This window comes from Sprattus sprattus (assembly GCF_963457725.1).
Source record: "Sprattus sprattus genome assembly, chromosome: 11".
NCBI classification, from domain to species: domain Eukaryota; kingdom Metazoa; phylum Chordata; class Actinopteri; order Clupeiformes; family Clupeidae; genus Sprattus; species Sprattus sprattus.
This window is the reverse complement of record NC_137909.1, coordinates 18,326,564-18,347,984: the sequence shown is the minus strand read 5'-3', so window position 1 is coordinate 18,347,984 and position 21,421 is coordinate 18,326,564. Positions and strand designations below refer to the sequence as shown.

The following is a 21,421-nucleotide window of genomic DNA, read 5'->3' as shown; positions in this document are numbered from 1 at the left end:
AATCGAAGTGCAGCTGTCGCTGGGGGTAAGGAAAACAAACCGGATCCTTGACGGATGTTTCCGTAAACGATGGTGTATCGCTTAGTTGCTGTGTTCTGCTGTATGAAAAGGGCTTGCTGAAAACACGAATCATCCATCCATGCTGTTTTGGAGGAGAAACGCCCATTTTCGTAAAGCCACACCTCACTCTTTTACCAAAGAATCCACCCACTGAGCTGTTATCCAATAACCGAGCCGCACTGCTCCCACCACCAGCGTTTAGGAGCGTCACTGAAATAAAACCACACAGCGAACTGACAGATGCGCTTGGACATCTACGTTTTACAGTAGTGGAGGAACGTCGTACGGTCACAAGCTCTAATCCATCTATCTGAGTAGGAATCATCTCGCGACAGGCCACAAGCCTTTAAAGCTTTCCTTCCATTGTAATCTAGTTGCGTTGGATAATAGCCTTCAAGGACTTCACTTCCCTCATCCTTCGACAAGACGCAGGTAACAGTTTATACAAATCAAAGTGCTACCAGGTGTAATTGTGATTCTCAGACTAGTAGTGTGGTCCTCTTGTGCCAATGATAGCTGACTTTACTGAGCGTCCCAAACTTGTTTTCGCCGCGCAGCCGGTCAACGGTGGGTGATGTGACTTAAAACTGTTATTGCTATACCATCTTGTTATCTGAAGTTAACAAGAGACAAGAGAACTTTCAGCAATATGCCAGAAATATCGGGGCGACACAACTATACAAGGAGAGCTGAACATCGGGAGTAATACAATTCCACTTGATTTATTTAAACGATGTATGCACGAGCGGACGATCCACTTGAGTGCGTTTAAGTTCAGTATAAAGCTGAAAAACATTGTGAACGTCGGTCACTTAGGGACGCAAAAGCCGTTATTATAACCGCTGTAATAGTAAGTCAATATTAACTACTATAATATGTCCTTTTGCAGTGAATTTACGCGTCCACGCAGGAACATTTTCATACCAGCCCCCCCATATGGACTTAAACACAGCAGATTAACTGAAAGCGTGGACCTCCTACATTTGTCCCGGACACCCAACGAACAAGACCTCAGAGAAATGTCCAGCACCACAGGCCGAGGTAAACATAACGGACTACATATAGGTTCTCTCACTGCCATGGTGTGCAGAAAATAATAATGGGTAAATGTGCTTTTAACATGCTGCAATTGGCTCAGTCTTTAAAAAGCGCTAAATAGGCGAGTTTAAATGTCACGTCAAAATACGCTTGACCTCCGAGTTCATCCAAATCAAATTACAATAAATATTTAATTGGTAGGCCTGATATTAAATAGTTACTTTGACTAAAATGATACATCCAAATATCTCCGAAATCTCTTCAGGAAATGTGAACTGCTGGTTACCACTCTGTTTGCTAGATATTTGCAATTATTATTTATTTTTTGAGACAATATGGTTACCCCCACGGCTTGTCTTTTCGTCCTTCCAAGTTTGGAAATATTGGCGAATTTGTTATTGTTATCTTCTGTGGACATTCGACCATTTGCTGCATCTGCTGACTCGATGTTGTTCCACCATTTAGCAACATCTAACCCATAGTCTTATACATGATCACGTCAATTAAATAGTTTAGGGTAACCTGCGTTGCATTTTCAGAACGACCAGAGAGCATCTACGCAAAACCTCCAGGGCAATGCTGCACAACTCCAAGCGCACTGGTGATCATCTGTTATGTAGGCCTTACAATAAGCAATTTAGGCTACAAAACAACCTAAAAATGTTGCAATTATTTTTTTATCATTTCATCTTCCACATCAGAAAGACATAGCCTATAATATTTGCGGTCAGGCACTATGACTGCAGCCATATGTTGAGACACTGACACAGGGCGCATTAACTCGCTTTGACATGAACAATATGCAACACAAAAAACCCTGGGTGGCATGCTTGTCTGCCAGCTTCGATCAGGTTGGCAAAGCCATGTGAAACCTTGGCCAAAGGCTATTTTCTTTCCTCACCTCTATAATAAGTAGTTATATTTGTATATTGATATCAGTCAGACCGACGCTTGGTAGTCCTGTCGATGTGTTCAATAATGTCAAGCGACACGGTAGCGACACGGGGCTTGTTTACACTTATTGGAGAAGGAAATGTAAGCTATATTTTGAGAATATCGTCTTGAGGTTGCCAAGTTCTGGTGTGAGCTGCTCCTGAGACAAATAATAATCGAGTATCATTGTTGGGTTTGCGTTGCAGAAAGTGCTCGTTAGGTTCAATAATTCAAGAATTGAACTAATAAATATGATATCTAAAATGTTCTGCTGCAATGCATTTGTGTAACTAGCCAGGGGTATGTTATAGCCTTTTTTGTCATCGAGTACATTTGTCAGAATATTTGCTTCAACAGGGTCGACCCCAGAACCTCACACTTTTTGTCAGTATAATAGCATATTTGCTTACAGGAGCGTTGGTCTATGAACAGTTTTATAATATGAATTAGAAATTGAGCTTTTCAACAAAATATTTTGAAATAATTTATGGCAGTCATTATCTATTTAATGGGTGAAGTCTGTGTTGCAGTTTGATGGGCCTACACTTTCGAGGCCATTTAAGCAACGATCGAGAGGCCATATTCCCTAGGGATATGCTATTTTGCAAATATACATTATAAATGTGAACTGTTAAAGTTATGTACCTCGTATAACCTCGGTGATACACTGTATATTACGCACATTTAAGAATACCCTAAGCCTAATTAGGCCCACATAAAATATGTAGATGAGTGTAGGCTAACTTAAATAAAAACAAAAATCATCAAATGAAATCATTTAAATTACATTTTTAAATAGCTTCAGCGGCAGATTTAGGTATATTATGCCACTGACCTCGTATGGGTGTGTTGGAGAAGGGAGACATTGGAACTTCCAATGAGGAAGACAGTACTGGTTTGTGTATGTGTTTGTGTGTGTGGGGGGAGAGAGAGAGAGAGAGAGAGAGAGAGAGAGAGAGAGAGAGAGTTTCTCTATCTCTGTATGTGAGTGTCTGTTGTGGTGCTTATTCCCTTGGGGTAGCTTCACTTTTAATATCCTGCCGGGTGGTGAAGCTTGGCGGGGAGAGTTTTACACACTCCGCTAGCACCGTTAATAGCGCCGTTTGATGTGGAAATGAAAGAGGGAGAGGACAAGAAAAGAGTGAGGGGAAGCAAGACCCTGAATGGGTTAAATTAAAAGTAGGGATTCTAAGCAAGTCACTGATGCAAACCACTGAGACAGAAGACTACAGACAAGACCCGAAACAAAAGGACGCGAGCTGAACCTGATCCTTACTTCCTTGCGTAATCTTAGTACACAAGTGTCACATTCTCCCACACAGGCCCAGTGACCTAAATATATTGTAATATAATTTTAAATCTCACTGTCCAAAAAGCAGTATTTTTATTATTATTCCACTGTATCTACTAGTAGCCTATAAAGCTATTATTTCAAATGGTTTAGAAAACCAACCCGGAAACACCGAAACAGAAACACTAAATGTTCAGTTAGTGACAATTTAGCTATCATTCAGGCGTCATAGGCCTAGACCTTAACATCATCAGTGGTGTTACGGAATACCACAGCACGAGTTTAATTTTACCTTTCCGATGACTGGGATGACGTGTGCTTTTCCCCCTGTTGCCCTCAGATGCAGACAAATGTCGATTTCTGTGCCTCCATGTGACCTTGCAGTTGTAGGGTTAATGGCTGGGTTAGTCTACGTAGACGATAACACGATGGCCACTTGCTCGCCATTAGTGATGTCCGGATGTCTGGTAAAACAACAGTGATACATTTATCCGAATCTCTTCAGGACCATACTGGAACATAAACCGGCTTTTGTTATTATGACAATAATAAGTGCGTATTCAATAACGTAACGTTAACGTACGGCCTGAGACTGGCGGTTCAGTTTTCGTGTAGCCCAAACAGTTCAATGATAGACTGGAGGAATGTATTTTAATCCACCTGCCAAATTGACCGGATGTCTTGAAGGACAAACGACGACAACGTGTGATCTTGGCTACTCTGGTATCTTCATAAAGAGCGCGCTTTCGACCCAAACATTTGCTCTGTTTTACAAACTATCCTTTTCCTCGTAATGTTAAGATATGTCGCACTGAAGTGAACTAGTTACTCCGCTGTTTTCTTTCATCACAAATTTCACTCAAGGAAGCTACAATATCGCCTACATTTGGCCTTGTGACTTCACAGTGGGACTGTAGACTGTATTATTTGACATAGCTGTTTTGGCACAGGACGGCAAGGCACCGCTAGCTCTGGTCCAGTTTTCCTTTTAAGTTCAAAGTTTTAGTGCAGCAGCATGCTACACTGACACACATACAGACAACAGGCAAAGGCCTGTCTACTCAACTACAATCCCCTTCCTTCTATGTCCCCATAGGAAACCCGGACAGATCCCCCTAAAATGTGGAAGACTTGCACAGAGCTGTCTAGACCAGACGCTGTCAAATTTCTAGCTAGATCCGACATAATTGGTCAGTTTACTTTTTTTAATCACTCTTTGGAAAATCATCATATGTTTTGTACATGGTTAAACTGTTCACTGTAGTCAGACGGTTTCTCTTTGCTCTGTACTTTTACATGGATATTTGATACAGATTTACTTTCAAAGAGTGTACTAGCCATAGTATACAGCCAACCAAAAAGACGCCTTATTTCTACATCCTAACAAGGGAGACTGAGACTTGAAAGATTTTCATGTTTTTTTTTTCGTGTGAGAAGATTGGGACATCTAACGATGACCGTCACTATTTATGATTTGAGAAAGGTTTATGAGTCATAATTCTCCCTCTCTCTCTCTCTCTCTCTCTCTCTCTCTCTCTCATTCTCTATTTCTCCTTCATTCGTGCTGATAACAATTGATACCAAGTATTAAGTTATTATTTTAGTTATAAAAAGGTTTTGCAGTTTTTGTTATCGCAGAACAACTATTACAACTACATTCAAATGTATATTATGCAAGAAATTACTAAATAAACTATTTGTTGTTAGTTTTTATTAGCTGTTATTTTTAATGGAATAATTTGTACCCCCAAATTTTGAAGAACATTAAGTGATACACAATGATCAAAATAGACAATGGACTATAAAGTTGGCTGTAAATGTCAAAATCTCATTAAAGAGGATTCAGTAACTAGCAGCCTGTCTGGACTTGGAGTTTGCAGCCCTGACAAATATAGATGTCCAGTCCCACCCAGAGCAAAGCCCGGCTCACTGCGTGTTTGTGTTTGTCCTGGACGGCGGGCTTTAAGGTGACGCGTTGTTTAATGTGTGTTTATCCCCTCCCTCCCCCAGGTCATGGGGGTCTTAACCAACTAGGCGGAATGTTTGTGAATGGCCGACCGCTTCCGGAGGTGATCCGGCAGCGCATCGTGGACATGGCGCACCAGGGTGTGCGGCCTTGCGACATCTCCCGCCAGCTGAGGGTCAGCCACGGCTGCGTCAGCAAGATCCTAGGCCGGTGAGGAGCCCGTGTGCCACGCAATGGCCAGACACACACACACACACACACACACACACACACACACACACACACACACACACACACACACACTCATATACAATCGCTCTCTCACACTCATATTCACTACATGCATAGTGTGTGATAATCTCACATACTTACATACATACTCGCATACATATTTAATCTGATCCTCCATTCATTCTCTCATTTTCACTCACAAGCAAATCTCTTCATAAGACAGAATAGTCTTTCTGTTCTCTGCTGGTGATTTTGTCCCAGGCACCAATACTATCTCACACACACACTCACACCCACACAACACACTCCAACTCACGCACTCCCACATTACACCACATACAAACACCCACATTAGCATTGCCGTCCTTCCCTAATTGCTTATCACTGCCCTCCCACACAGATACTATGAGACTGGCAGCATCAAGCCTGGGGTCATTGGTGGGTCCAAGCCCAAGGTAGCCACACCCAAGGTGGTGGAGAAGATAGCTGAGTACAAGCGGCAGAACCCCACTATGTTTGCCTGGGAGATCAGAGACAGGCTCTTGGCCGAGGGAGTGTGTGACAGCGACACTGTGCCCAGCGTGAGCTCCATCAACAGGTAGACACATTGGATCAGCTCATAACTTTTCTTACAGTTTATTGTGTTTGAACGACCAACGCCTGAGAGAGTTCTGCTGGTGGGTTGGGGAACAAGACTGGTGAAGGGAAAGTGCTCAATGGAGAGGGGCCAGAAAGCCATTAAAAAAAGCAAAAAATGATACTCCTCAAAAAGCCATAAAACATGGTTATGCATATGAAAACTCGTTAACCTGAAACCATGCTAAAAGATGCTCTAATACATTTTGGTTATTGCTTTCTTCACGGAGAGAGCATTCACATTACCTCTAGCATGTGGAACGCCATCACATACCTTTGTGTACTGTTTGTCAGTCATGTTTTTCTTCCTTTTTTTTTGAGGAGTTTGTTTTTACTGACATGAAAAGGAAGATGACTTAATTCATTTTTTTCTGAAATCTCTTTTTAGAATTATTAGGACGAAAGTGCAGCAGTCCTTCAACCTGCCGCTGGATAGCAAAGGACTCAGCCCCGGACACACACTGAGTGAGTGATTTTTACACCGCTGTGATGTTTCTTTGAACTCACGGGCAACAAAGCATCTTAGCAAACAAATCATTTACATAGCAACAAAAGGGCAAGCCATTGGTGGGCTTGTCAAGAACATTACATAAGTAAATTAATAAAGTACATTCTATCAATTATTTATACATATTCCTTAGTTATTTTTACATATATGAATGTAACAGCACTATATCTATATCAAACCCAATACAAGGTAAATATATCAAAACTTTTGCCACTTGATTACAAAGAAACCAGGCTGATGCATAATTAGCGTATTGCTCTAACCTCAGTCCCCAGCTCCGCGGTCACCCCACCCGAGTCCCCCCAGTCCGACTCTCTGGGCTCCACCTACTCCATTAGCGGCCTGCTGGGCATCCCACAAACCACCACGGAGGGCAAGAGGAGCCACGACGACAGTGAGTACTCCTCCAGAGTCAGCTAAAGAGTCTCTACAGATGCCTTGCATCCTCCCTCTGGGTCTAGGCACCCCCTGCTGCATGCTGCTAATGATGATTGCAGGATCCATTCAGCTTAATAAGGCCTCTCGTTCCCTCTCTTTCTCTCTCTTTGTCTGTCTCCCTCTCTCTCTCTGTCTCATTTAACCTCCCATGAGTACATAGGGCTGCTGTATTGCAATGAAATGGCTGTTTGTTTATAGGCCTCTGTACACTGTGTTGATTCAACTTGAGTTTTTCTTATTGGGACTGACTGTCTCCCCTGCCGCACCACTCAATGTTGCGTATTGATTCCATGCTAATGAAAGGACTTTGTACGTAGCCTGCGGCTAGGCAAGAACTAAAGTCCCGCCACTGACTGAGTGTGTGTTTTTTTGTCTATGTCTCTGTGTGTGTGTGTGTGTGGTGTTGGTTTGCGTGTGTGTTTGTGTGTGTATGTTTGTGTGTGTGTGTGTGTGTGTGTGTGTGTGTGTGTGTGTGTGTGTGTGTGTGTGTGTGTGTGTGTGTGTGTGTGTGTGTGTGTGTGTGTGTGTGTGTGTGTGTGTGTGTGTGTGTGTGTGTGTGTGTGTGTGTGTGTGTGTGTGTGTGTGTGTAAATCAGGTGACCAGGAGAGCTGTCGGTTGAGCGTGGACTCTCAGAGCAGCGGAGGTGGCCCCAGGAAACAGTTGAGACCAGAGCACTTCCCCCTTACACAGCACCTGGACTGCGGCTTCGAGCGTCACCACTACCCTTCCGACTCCTTCAGCTCGGCCACAGCCGGCAAAACCGAGCAGGTATACCCCGCTTGGTTTTAATCAGCTTTAACCACGTTTCTTTGTTGTTGTTTTTAAACATTACATTAGAGTGTGCTCTTTGTGTGAGGCAAGGATTTCCCCGATCAGTTCTGTTTTTTATTCTAGACTAATTTTAGACACGTCTTTCTCAAAACATTTCATTTTAAGCACTAGCAATACACAATAGGTTGACAAAATGTCTAGATTTATCTATGCATACATAGCATTGTCAATGTCAACTTGCACTTATATATAAAAAAATAGCCTCTGAAACATTGAATTCTTAACACACTACTCACACAGGTGCATGCACTGATGGAGGGCTCAGTAGTGGGCCAGTATCTCTTGTTTTAGGGTCTACAATAGTGATGTGGAGTTTGGTGTATGGCAGTCAGCTTTATTTGTGTGTCTCTTGCAGGCTCTATACCCTCTGTCTCTCATCAACGGAAGCTTAGAGGACGGGAAGGCCAGCCTTTCAACATCAAGTGCAGCCATTGGTCGCAACCTGACCGCACACCAGAGTTACGCCGTAGTTTCAGGTGAATAGACTGAATGTGCAACCTCTCTCTATCTTCTTTTGTCTTCCTTCCTATCTTCCTCTGTCTCTGTTGCTATCTCTCTCTCTCTCTCTCTCTCTCTCTCTCTCTCTCTCTGCATCTCACAAACACTACTCTCCTTCTACCAACCCTCTCTCTCTGTTTCACTGTCTTCCCCCTGTTTTGTTGTCCATTTCAGTGCAGCCTCAATTTAGCTTGTCATGCTTGCTGATGCATTGAATAGTTAATTTGGCTAATTACCCCAAATGGCCCGACTCTCTATTTGAAGCCTAACACAAAACAGATGTATGGGATGTACATCTTGCCACAGCCTCAGCCTATTGTTGCCTCAACGGCGTTCAAAGCCGACGCTGTCACCGTGCGTTCATCGTCTGTGTGTTTGATTTACTTTAATGGCTGCCGGTGGCGTTTGCAGCTGTTTTTGGTGTTGTACAGCTACTCATTTCTCATCCGTTAATTTTCATTTGTCTCATTCTCACTCCTCTTCCACCTACACACGAATCCCCCTGCCTCCCTGGCTGTCATCTTGCTGCGCCCGCCTCCAGATCACCTACAGCCCCGCCCACTCTGTCTGAAACAGGAAGTGTCGCCAGAGGTGACCAGCTCAAGCCCTTCCCCCAGCATCATATCCAACTCCGCCTTCCTGGACCTCCAGGCCATTCAGGCGCCGACATCTGTCAGTAACAGTTGCGGCAGCTCCGCCTCCCATTTCTCTCATGCCTTCAACTCATTTTCCCATCATGCTCCGGTGTATGGGCAGTTCAGCAGCCAATCACTTATCGCAGGTAAACACTCATGGCCCCTCCCCCATCACCACATCAGCCTCTCATTTGCATACCTGTGTCATGTGACATGCTTATCAGCAGTGCCCAGGACAGCTGCCCAAATATTGACTCCTAATTACTGTGTACTCATGAAATACTGTGTCCTCATGATTAAAATGTACTAATTATACTGAAAGTGGAATTTGAAAATAAATATGTAAATATTAAATGTCACTGTGTGATAAAATGACCATGTAAATACCACACTGTCAGAGTTGTGTTTGCACGTCTGGTCAATCCCTGGCAGACATATCCATTCCAGATGTATTTGATACCTGGGAGGGACATTAGCTAACCGTTATGTGTGTGTGTGTGTGTGTGTGTTGCTTGACTTTTAGGGAGAGATATGGTCAGTTCTAGTCTCCCAGGTTACCCTCCACACATCCCGTCTGGTCAGACAAGCTACTCATCCTCCGCCATCACAGGCATGGTAGCAGGTAAGCATTGTCTCTCTCACAGCACATGTTGCTTTCACATATACAAGCACACACACACACACACACACACACACACACACACATTAAAACATGTACACACATTTATATTCACATGCATATTCATATCAAAGCATACACATAACAAAACACACACACATTCCATATTACCTTTAGCTGGTCCTTTTCCATCCTCCTGGGCCAGCTTTCTTGAGTAAAATATGAAAATCTACTCAAGATGTTCTTCCTATGCTCACTGTAGGGAAGCGTGGACAGATAAGTTCATCAAAGATAATGCGATGGAACAGATGGTTTTCAATACAACCCTTTTGAATATTTAATGTTGGTAATATACATCACATGGCAGGTGATCCATACTGTGTTGAATTCCCTCCATGATAACTCGTGACTTATATTTCTATGCTATTCATATAAGTATAAGCTTCGCAGACCTTTATCTTTAATATGAAAAAGGGCTGAATGTTCAATGTTGAGTGCTTAGAGCCCAGTTGAATCATTCAGCAGAAAATTCCACACTATTTTTTCATCCCACATGAATTACAACTTTGAATCTATCCCCCCCCCCCCCAGAGGAGGCAGAGAAGCCAAGAGAAGCTGCCATGGTAGAGTGGACTGGAGAACAGCAGAAAATTAGATGGCTGAAGGACAGAATAGGGGAAAAAAACGAAAACCAGTGTTGTGAAAAATAAAGTCTGATGCATGGAGCTGGCATGGGGCCACACAGAGCGGGATGGAGAGAGAGTGGGGGGGAAGGGGGGATGCATGGAGAAGAAGAGAAAGAGAGAGAGAGTAAGGAGGAATGTAGAGGGGAGGGAGAGACATAAAGAAAGAGAAAGATTAAGGGCAAAAAGGAAGAGATAGCAGACAGAGAGAGAGAGAGAGAAAGCAAAAGAGAGGAAGAGAGACACTACAAGAGGGAGGCCCAGAGAAAGAAAGAGAGCTAGGGAGGGAGGGCGAGGGCCACAGAGCGAGCGATGGAGGGATGGAGGGAGCGCCGGGAGGGGAGGTTGGGAGATTAACAGGAAGGAGGGCTGGAGGGGTTAATGAGTAGCCTGCTCCACTGGTGAACTGCACCATGGTGGAGTCAGGGCCCAGGGGGTACGAGAGAACAGGCTGGGGGTTCCGCCCTGCTGCCCGCAAACCCCCCACCCACCCCGCCAACCTCACACACACACACACACACACACACACACACACACCACCAGGCTGCTGCCCTGACCACACATCGCCATGGGAACTGTGGGGCCCAGGAGAGGGGAGGCGGGGCTGCTATGTGCGTGTGTGTGTGTGTGTGTGTGTGTGTGTGTGTGTGTTTTTGTGTGTGTATGTGTCAGGATAGTGTGCTGGGTGGGATGCAAAGAGGGGACTAGAGGGTGGCACAGTCGGCTTGGGTAAAGAGAGAGAGAGAGCGAGACAGAGGGAGAGTAGGATGAAGAGGGAGGAGAGGGGGCAGCAGGAGGAAAAGAGGAGAGAAGGAGGAGGGCTTTGTAGTGTGTATGGTGTGATGTGCCTCTCTCGTTTTTTTTTATTATTATTTGAAGTCTGCCCTTCGAAGCGCGAAATGAGAGGCTCTGATTTATTATTTTTTTTCTCTGGTGGGGCTCTCAGTGAGGAAGCGTTCATACACAATTACTCTCCGATGGGGGGGTGGGTGTGTATGTGGGGAGGGGGGTGGGAGGGCTGCACCAGGGGGATTCAATCCTGCCGACATAATTACCAATTAGATATTGGAATGTTTAAAAAAAAAATTAAAGGAGGAGAGAATGAGGACGAGGAGGGACGTTGTTGGAGCGCTTAAAAAGGGCCGAAGAAGGAAGTGCGGTGACGGAAGGAGGAAGAGAGCAGAAAAGGAGAGAGAGGGCAGGAGAAGTGGATGGTGTTTTTTTGGGTGGTGGGTGGGTGGGTGGTGTGGTGTGGTGTGGACGCTGGAGAGAGGACGCCAAGACTAACTGTACGCACCAGTGAGCCGCGGCATTTCTGCCCCCCAGCCACAGCCGTCCACCTGGCCTGCAGATTAATGGTTTACAAGCGAGCCTTAACCGTTGGTGAATTATGTGCTAAAGGCTGAGCCCACGCTGGCGAAACGACAAACAACACAACCTCACATGAGCCCAGGAAGAGAGACACCGAGAGACGAGAGAGACAAGAAGAAACAGATAGAAAGACAGACAGACAGGGAGAAGCTGGCACAGTGAGTGACAGAAAGACAGAGACAGACAGTTTGAAAGAGAAAGAGAGAGAAAGACAGACAGACAAGAGAGAGACTGTTAGATGGTAAACCTTAAGCCCAGAGAGTGAACCAATGCCTTATCCTGCTCTAATACTCTTATGAAGGCTATCTAAACATAGGCAGTGAAAACACTAATAAAATGTCAGCTTTCGCTTCACTCTGTGACCATTGAGTTAAAGGTGCAGTCAGCAACTCTAATCCCATACACTTTTTGTCAAATTCAGCGAATTGCTCCTCACGGTCCTCTTGCTGTCGGTTCAGTTTTGCACTCCAAAACACTCTAGTGTTCATACACAGTCCTATCTCTGTAAATGGGAAACAAACGTAGCGGCCTGGATCGAGCCATAAACAATCCCAGCCAATCAACCCGGTGCCTCAGGAACACGTAAGGGAGGGGTGTAATTTCATTGGCGGACATATTCAGCTCAAACATCAACAACCTCTTGTAAAACCAAAAACTAATCGCAACTGAATGTTAAACCAAACGGCAGCAGTCTCTGGAGCGAACCCTGGACAATTCTGTCTGGGATCTGTTCCGGAGGTGTCCATCCTATCCTATGGGTCTGATCTGCTACGAACGCCCAAATGAGAATGTTAGCGCAGCACATACACGAGCGATCACAGGGCCGCGTGTGTTTGTCCTATGAAAGGAATGCATTAATAGGTGCATCCATGTGTCAAAACGTCCCGCTTGCTCTCTTGTTAACTCCTGTGATCACCCCACTCCACCCCACTGCACATGCTCTCTCTCTCTCTCTTTCTTTCTCTCTCTTTCTTTCTCTCTCTTTCTTTCTCTCTCTTTCTCTCTCTCTCTTTCTCCCCTCTGCCTTCAGAATCATGTCTGCATGTCTGAGATGCCTGAGCAGACCAAGCCCAGATAGTAGCTGACTTTCTAACAGATCCGGATGTGACTGACTTTGCATGTGTAGCTGTGTGTGTGTGTGTGTGTGTGTGTGTGTTGTTACGCAGCATTGTTCTTGTTTGTGTTCATGTTCACTCAGTGACTCATACTGATGAGTGCATGTGTTTTGCCATGTTCTTCATCTGCAGGTGCGGACTACTCTGGCCAGACCTACACCCACTCTCCCTACACCTCCTACAGCGACGCATGGAGATTCACCAACTCTGGCATTCTCGGTGAGGGGATAACGCTACATTGAAAAAAAGAGACTTCTAGCTAAACAGAATGTCTCGAATGATATGTGATATAGAGTTCAAACACACAGACACACACACACACACTTACACATAGATACACACACTAATACCAATACGCATGTAGAAAATATGTTTTCATATGTAAGGGGAATCATTCCTGTTCAACTACATCCACAGCAGCATGGTCCCTCATAAGGGCCTTTTTCACATCTGATTATACTATCATATGATTTTCATTTAATTTTCATCAATAAGAACTAGTTTAAAATTAAATAATTGGGCATTGTAGTTTAAATAGGAGACGAAGAGCCCGCAATTCTTTACTTATTTCCTGTCTTTGTGAGATTCATCAAAATAATAAAGTGCAAATACTCATCATGCCGTCTGTCTCCCTCTGCAGGCTCCCCATATTACTACAGCTCTGCCTCCAGAGCTACAGCCCCCTCCACCGCTGCCTATGACCACCTCTAGTGTCCAGAGAGGATCCGTGATCCGGGAGAAAGAACGAAGGAGCCACAAAGAGATTTAAAGTTCCTCTGGGAGGAGGAAAAGAGGAAGTCAGAGCAGATGAATTGTAATGGCATTCTGCAAAAAACGTTGGCCAGTGGTGATATCTGTAGGATCATGGACCATTAGGTTAGCCTTGCTACTGGCCACTGATGCCATTAATTTATTTATTGTAGTTCAGGGTGGCCCAACCCTGCTATTGGAAATCTACCACCCTTGCAGGTTTTAGTCTGAACGCCAATCAAACGCACCTGGTGGTAATATTCAGAAGGTCTCTCACAGGGCGTGATAGGCTGAATCAGGAGTGCTGTAATGGGGTGGCAACAGAACACGGCCGCAGGGTAGGTAGGTTGGCAGGACTGCAGGAGCCGGGTTGGGCACCTCTGAGGTAGTCTGTCTCAGCAGCCTGACACGGAGGCGAATTACAAACGTGCACAAGTTTACACAAACTCCTCATGCAGTAGTGTGTCTGTGTAGCATGTCATGGGAGTGGACATAGAGACACAGAGATACCCTCTTCGCCGTTCCTGGTGAGGAGAATGCTGTCCCTGCTCTCCCTGTCCTGGCTCCATTTTCACATGCAACCAAAGATTTTCCTTTTTTTTCTTTCCTTCTTCTTCCTTGTCTTCTTCTCATTGACTAGCCATTGGATGGTATGACAGAATCATCAGAGTGAGACTTTTAACTCAGTAAGACAGGGAATAATGCCATTTGAAAAGAAAAAAAGAACATTTTTCCTCATTCTTGCCCCACTATTCTCCGAGATTATCTTTGATATTAATTGAATTTCCTAATCCCCGGTCGTTCATCTCCATTAAGATCTTCTGAGCTCTCCAATCCGGCAGAGACTCAGTGCTGAATAAAGTTCAAAGCTGAGCAGACGCTATCAGTGTAATACTGGTCCACTGATACACTGTTGCAGTGTGCAGTATTTCTCTTCAGCCCACAACAGTGTCCCAATGTTCTATCAACACCATTGTTTTAGTACAACTGAGCTCTTAGTACTGAAACAGACAGTGTGTGATTGCAGTTACATTTCGGGTACTTCAATTCTCCCAGCATGAGTACCTTTATCCAGACAGTGCATTCAAACAAAAAAGAATGCAAACATTCAACAAATGTGAATAATAGACCTATATAAAAGTGCTCATCTACAAAATGGTACGTGTTTACAGTTTTGGGGCAATATGTATATAATGTATTATGATGATCTGTTATTACTGAAGAAAAAAAGAAATGCAGTTTTATCTAAAAACTAATTTTAAAGCAGTCCATGTAGGGATGGCATTAAGAAATGTATGATGAAGTGTTTTCAGAGGCTTTTATTTTCCTCCTATACGTATATATATGTTCTGAATTTTCTGTCATGCTAATGTTTTTGCAAGACCTTGTGATTCAAGTTTGTTTTAACTTTTGCTGTCAATAATATTATTGAAGTGTACATATGGAATTTTTACAGAAATATTTTAATTAAATAAAGCATGACAAAGTCGATTTTGCCCTCCATGTTCATTTGCATATGGGTAAGCATTCATATTAAATTGTGGCTTTATATAAAACATTAAGAATAAGATAATTTTATAATTGGTGTTTGGTAGTGTTTAAATAATTACTAATGTTAATGTTAATTATTAGATATAGACTAGATTTGATCTAGTCTGAAATTCAACGCCATCAGGGAAAATTCTGCCAAGTTAAATTATGCTCATTGTTTATGTCTATATAAAAAGCATATGAGAAGTAGTTTTTTCATTTCTAATGTTACTATGTGGAGATGCATCAATTAAAAAAACATGGCATATTGACCATTATAACAAAAGAGTGATCGAAACGTTGATTAACGTTGATAAAACAAAAATAATTCGTTTTAACAGGAGTATCCCTTTCTCACTATTTGGCTTTTTTCCGTTAAAACCACAACAATCATTTTATGTAGCCTAATGTCGCTTTCGTTTTTGCAAGTCAGCAACTTAATACACAGCGCAGGAAGAGGACAAAAGCAATGATCCTGAAAACACGCGCATCTGTTTAATTTCCTTTTTTATTTTCTGCATCATGTAGTTTTATTTGCAATTATTTCTCCCCCTCTTCGCGGGTCTCATTATTATGGCGGCGTAACGAGGCCACGGTTCGGCGGTGCCACCACGGCCCACCTGGACCCACCAGCGGTATGATGGATGACCAGCCTTCCGCGGGAACGACCGGTTCAAAACACCCCCTTTCTGTTTTGGCGAGAATAAAGCATAGCCTACATTGTAGGCGCGAAGTTCTGCGCATACGGTTTGTTCCGTCTGTTATTGGCTGAGATACCAGACCTTAAGAAGTGTACAGTATAGGTCGGCTACATTTTCATCCTAACTACGTATGTACAAATGTTAAGTAATAATAATGATGCATGTTATTGTTTGGTGGTGCTGTGGTTCTCGTTTTTGGTACAGCATTAAAATGCAGGCCTGTGTCTGGAGGAAAACCACGAAACCAACTTTCTTTTTAACGTTCCAATTGGGATCTGAAAATGCGCCGAACCATTGTGATTAGTCTAACTGAATCCAAAATTCACCACACGCTGCGGAAATGTATTTTGTTTCCGTCACCCTAGCATTAATTGGCGGGGGTATAGAGCCACATTAAAGTTAAAATGCAAGTGTCTATCGACCTCTGCTATGCAAATATTCAGCCACCAAGACGGTTTGCTAATTTGCGTTTTTTTTCCACATTGTTTCAAGCATGCATTTTCGCTCTTTTGTGAAATATAGGCTTCCTTTCTGCACTTCCCCTTCCAGTATCACCTTTGACCCTGGATTCACTCAAAACTCAACACTCAAAATAGGAAGCTGAATGGAGTCCATCTTACAGTGGCTTTTGCATTCTGATATATATAGGTACACACACACACACGCACTAAAGTAAATAAATAAACACACCACTGCAATTTGGAAAACATGCATATACGGATTCATAATACACTTACACATCCACTTGTAGGATAAGTTATATTGACAGCTCATATCCACTGCAATGATATAAATATACAGATCTAAATGTGTTCTTGGTGTGTGTGTGTGTGTGTGTGTGTGTGTGTGTGTGTGTGTGTGTGTGTGTGTGTGTGTGTGTGTGTGTGTGAGTGTGTGTGTGTGTGAGTGTGTACGCACTTGCATGGGTGCGGGCACGTGTATCTGTGATATTCACAAAGGAGGTTTTAATCTACCTGGCACTTTCGATCTTTTCAGACTGGACCAAATTAATCGGCTCCTCTTTCCCCTATAGTTGTAACAAAAAAACACACGATCAATCCAGCTGGATGCCAGCCAAAGTAATAAGGACAGCAACTGCCCACACTTATAAAAACTCCCATAGCCGACGCTAAAAGTAAAGCAGGGTGATTAAAAACAAACATAAAACCACAAACAACCAAGACCACAAAAAAAAAGACAGAAAACACCATAATACACAACCCTTCCTTCATATCTCCTGTAAAAGCCTCTTTCTATCTGTCCCTCATTCACACCATTCCCTTTGGCCACCCCTCCTCCTCCCTTCTTGGTTGAGGGTGACTGCAGGCCTATTAGTGGTGGGCTTGGGTCCTGGCTCGGGTAGTAATGAGCCCGCCAGCACAATACGGGCACCAGGCTGGAACAGCTGAGGGGAACAAAAGCCAGCCGGACGAGGATGGCGCTCGGGGTAACTACATTTGGCACCAGCCAAGGCCCAGGGTGGAGTGTGTGGGTGGGTGGATGTGAATGTGTGTGTGTGTGTGTGTGTGTGTGTGTGTGTGTGTGTGTGTGTGTGTGTCGTGTGTGTGTGTGTGTGTCTGTGTCGTGTGTGTGTGTGTGTAGGTTTAAGGAGCTGTGTGACAGTGTATGTGTGTGTGTGCACGCGCGCGCAAGCGTAGATATAGGTGTATGCATGTGTGTGTTTTGTGGATGTTTTGTGTGCATATATGTGTGTGTTTCAATGCTGATTCAAGAGACAGATAGAGATAGAGAGGCCCCGGGAGGAAGCGCGAACTCTGCCAAAAAGGCAGTGTGTGTGAGTGTGGAGAGTGTGTGAGGCGGAGTGACGGGACAACAGGACAAGGTCCCGCGTTTTACACCCTTCTGTCCGTGCCCAGTCGTCCGGAAACCTTGCCGTTTGTGCCCAGCCATGAGACATTAGTCAACAATTTCCAAATTCTTAGTAAAGCATTGTGCCACAAACAATATTTGTCTGAGTGAATGAATTGTGTGAGTTGTTGCACTGACGTTTTCTTTTTCTCTTTTCACAAGCTGGCCGAAGGACGCTGGCAAAGTTGATCGGGGTTGGTCCCCACACTGTCTGCCGGGTATTTGTGGACTCAAATCAAATGTGAGGGCAGTCATTCAGTTTCTGAGCGAAGCACTTATCCCCTTGTGGGTGAATAGACAAAAAAACAGCTCCTCATTAATTGATTTGGGGGAGCACATCGGTCGTTAATGTGAACCCTGTCCGTTTATTAGAGAGAAGCTCTCTCCTCCCTTGTGATCATTAAACAGGCTCAAAACAACCCTAAGTGAGATCATTGTCCTGGAATGGCTGCCGACTGGCTAGAATATTTCTTTAGCGTATGTCCAGTATCATAAACAATTCTCAGTCTTGCCATGAGGATATCTAAGGTTTATATCTATATTTGGCCACAGTGCGGCTTTGAAGCTGTAAACTGACAGTGGATTGTTTGCGCTGACCTCGAAAAGCTATGATAGAGGTTTGTGTGTGTATGTGTGTGTGTGTGTGTGTGTGTGTGTGTGTGTTTATACTGGGGACAAATACATCAGTAAAGTTTCAGTAGGAAAGAAAAAGCCAGGAATCCTAACTCCTAAGAAAACTTGTGTTGCCTGACCAAGTCATTTCAGCAGAACCCTAGGGGCCGGAAGCCCCATTGACCGAAGTCATCAGGAAAAACAGAAAGAAAAAAGCAGAAGACAAGAAGACAAAGCAGTTCCTTTCCGGACATGATTCTGTCACACACACACAATAACACACACACAGAAAAAAAGAGAGAGATTGAAAGACAGAGTGAAAAAATGAGAGAGAGAGAGAGAGAGAGATAGAGAGTCTTCTCTTTGCAGTACCTGAAAATAACTAGCAGGTATCAGATACTGCCCTTAGGAGACAGGTCTGAACTCCACACTTAAGGACTGTCCTCTCACAGTCAGAAAACAGCCTCTGAGAAAGAAAAGAAAGAAAGGTGCTTTAAGACTTTATCATTTTCCCCATGACTCCATGACTCTGAGTCTGTGTGCTCTTCCTGTTCTGGGATTTGTGTGAAGCTGCTGTGTAATCTACCTCAGTCCCGTGTTTTCTCTCCACTTGCGCAAACAGAATGTGAAAAAGGGCTGCTCTTGCTGCCACTCCTGCTTGCGGCCACATGAAGGGCCTGTGGTTTCGCTACACTGCGTCTCACACCCAGTGTTTCCCAATGTGTCCTCTGAAAGGCATATGAAAAACACACACAAACACATACACATACACACACACAGACACAGACACAGACACACAGACACAGACACACACACACACACACACACACACACACACACACACACATACACACACACACACACACACACACACACACACACACAAACACACACACACACACACACACACACATACACACACAGCAAACACACACACACACACACACACACACACACACACACACACACACACACACACACACACACACACACACACACACACACACACACACACACACCCACCCACCCACACACACACGCACACACACACAGCTCAAGAGAGCCAGAGTGCAGGAAGTAACATGTCCAGGGGGCAAGGGCAATGCGAGGTCAATGGGTGACATGCCCCTGAGCCAGGCACTTTACCTGAACTGCTCCACCAGTGTGACTGAGCCCAGCCACCACAAAGGCTTACATAAAGACCGGCATTATGCGGCAGGCCCCGGAGTACAAGTGTGTTAGAGAGGGGTCTGCTTGGCAAGTAAAATGCCAGTGTCTGGGTTTTTGAGACACGGAAAAAGACAACAACATTCCAGTTATTTCAGGAACAGCTTAGATACATGGCGGACAGAAGTGTTCTTAACGAAAGAAGAAAATATATGGGGGGGCATGAAATAGTTTGTTTTACTATGAATCCAAAATCTAAAATGCGTTATAAATACATTCATAAATAATTGACATAAGTCTATAATTATGTAGTAATGATTGCACTGAAGGCGTTACGATGTTATAGTATAAAACCTTACAGCTTGAAATATTAAAATGAGAACAAACCCTCTTTTACCTCTTGATAATAGCACTGATGACATCTCTGCCTTATGTCAAATGCTGTCTATTCATCAAATGCTCTTCATCGATCCTTCTGTGACTCCAAACATTCATAATAATAGATGTGATCCTTCAAGCTGTAAGGGCTAACAATACAACATTGTGACGCTTTATGAGTGCAGTCATGACTACAGTATTTATAAATATTTATATAGGCTTATGTCAGTCGCTATGAAGTATCATGCATACTTTATAAACATTCGCTTTATGCTTTATGGATACTGGGTGCATGTTACCAAAATATTTCTTGAGGAATGCATACAAAGCTAAAAACCTAAAGGTTGTTTTGGTAGAAAGGGGAACCATAGGGTTTTGTGATTGTATAAATCGTATGGTTAACAAAAAAAATCTCACAGCTTCTCCATGGTGTATGTTTCTGTCCACAGACGCTTCCACACAGCCTCAAGAGCCCTTGGAGAGGCCAGACACTGGCTCAGTGAAAAAAAAAAAACGCCCGCAAAGACCACAGCAAGTCGAGCCACGACAAGAGCCAAAGACAAACACAGTGCAAGAGAGCTCTGAGAGAGAGAGAGAAAGAAAGGAAGAGAGAGAGAGAGAGAGAGAGAGAGAGAGAGAGACAGAGAAAGGAAGAGAGAGAGAGAGAAAGGAAAAGTGGGTGCGAGGTGATAGTTAGGACAAAAAAATAGACACAATGGAATAAAAGAAAAAACAAAAGAACATTAGAAGTGGACGCAATGGAGGATTACCGCAGTGAAAAGATGAAAAGTACCAAGTAGAGCGTGCAAGGCGTCGCTAGCAGATGGAGAATGTGTGTCGGGAGGGATATTACGGGCAGGCGCGAGAGCGAGAAACAGACGGAGAGGAGGAAAGAGTAAAAAGAGAGGAGAGAGGACGAGTGTGTTGGTTTACCTTGCAATGAGATGCGGTGTACAATAAGGGAGCGCTCAAGCTAACCTCTATTGTGTGATAATAGAGAATGTGAAATGATGAAGGATTGAGAAGAAAAAGAGCTGGATCGGGAATAAAGAGAAGGAAAGAGAGGAGTGGGGTTCAGACTAAAAAAAGCAATGGAATGGAAGATAGAAAGAATGAGTGTGTGCGTGTGTGTCTGTCTGTGTGTGAGTGCACATGTGGGGGAGGTGTTAGCAGGGGAGACATGGAGAAAGGAGTGGGGGGGTTGACAAGGAGGCCCTGTTTTTCTTTACTATTATTTTAAGCCTGTGTCCACTCTTACCCCCGTATGGTGGTCCAAGCCCTTAATGAACACAACACTCTTGCCCCTTGCCTTTTTAATTACTCAACCAGGCCTGACCGGCCGCCATAATGGCCCTCCAGAGCGACGCTGAGAGAAGGACAATGGGCCCAGAGAGCAGCCTGAGAGGCCCTAGCAGAGAAGACCCGGCACCGTGGGCCTGCAGCCTGGAGATGAGGCCCCCTCCTTAGTGGGCTGGGAAGGCCACCGGCCTCTTCTGGAGAGGAGAGAAGTGGTGTGGAGATCTAGTCAGATGGCACTCGAAAGCCCTGACGGGACCCCTGA

General features: G+C 44.1%; 1 protein-coding gene across 1 annotated transcript; it reads left to right on the top strand.

Moving 5' to 3' along the window:
* Nucleotides 1-1,079: 1,079 nt before the first annotated feature.
* pax8 (paired box 8) lies at nucleotides 1,080-13,564 on the top strand (the record flags this gene model as incomplete). Its single annotated transcript, XM_080847997.1, has 11 exons — nucleotides 1,080-1,101; nucleotides 5,333-5,498; nucleotides 5,920-6,117; nucleotides 6,544-6,620; nucleotides 6,932-7,057; nucleotides 7,697-7,869; nucleotides 8,288-8,408; nucleotides 8,972-9,211; nucleotides 9,589-9,687; nucleotides 12,986-13,072; nucleotides 13,494-13,564. The coding sequence occupies 11 exons, from the start codon at nucleotides 1,080-1,082 to the stop codon at nucleotides 13,562-13,564; spliced, it is 1,380 nt and encodes a 459-aa protein (XP_080704123.1).
* Nucleotides 13,565-21,421: the final 7,857 nt, after the last annotated feature.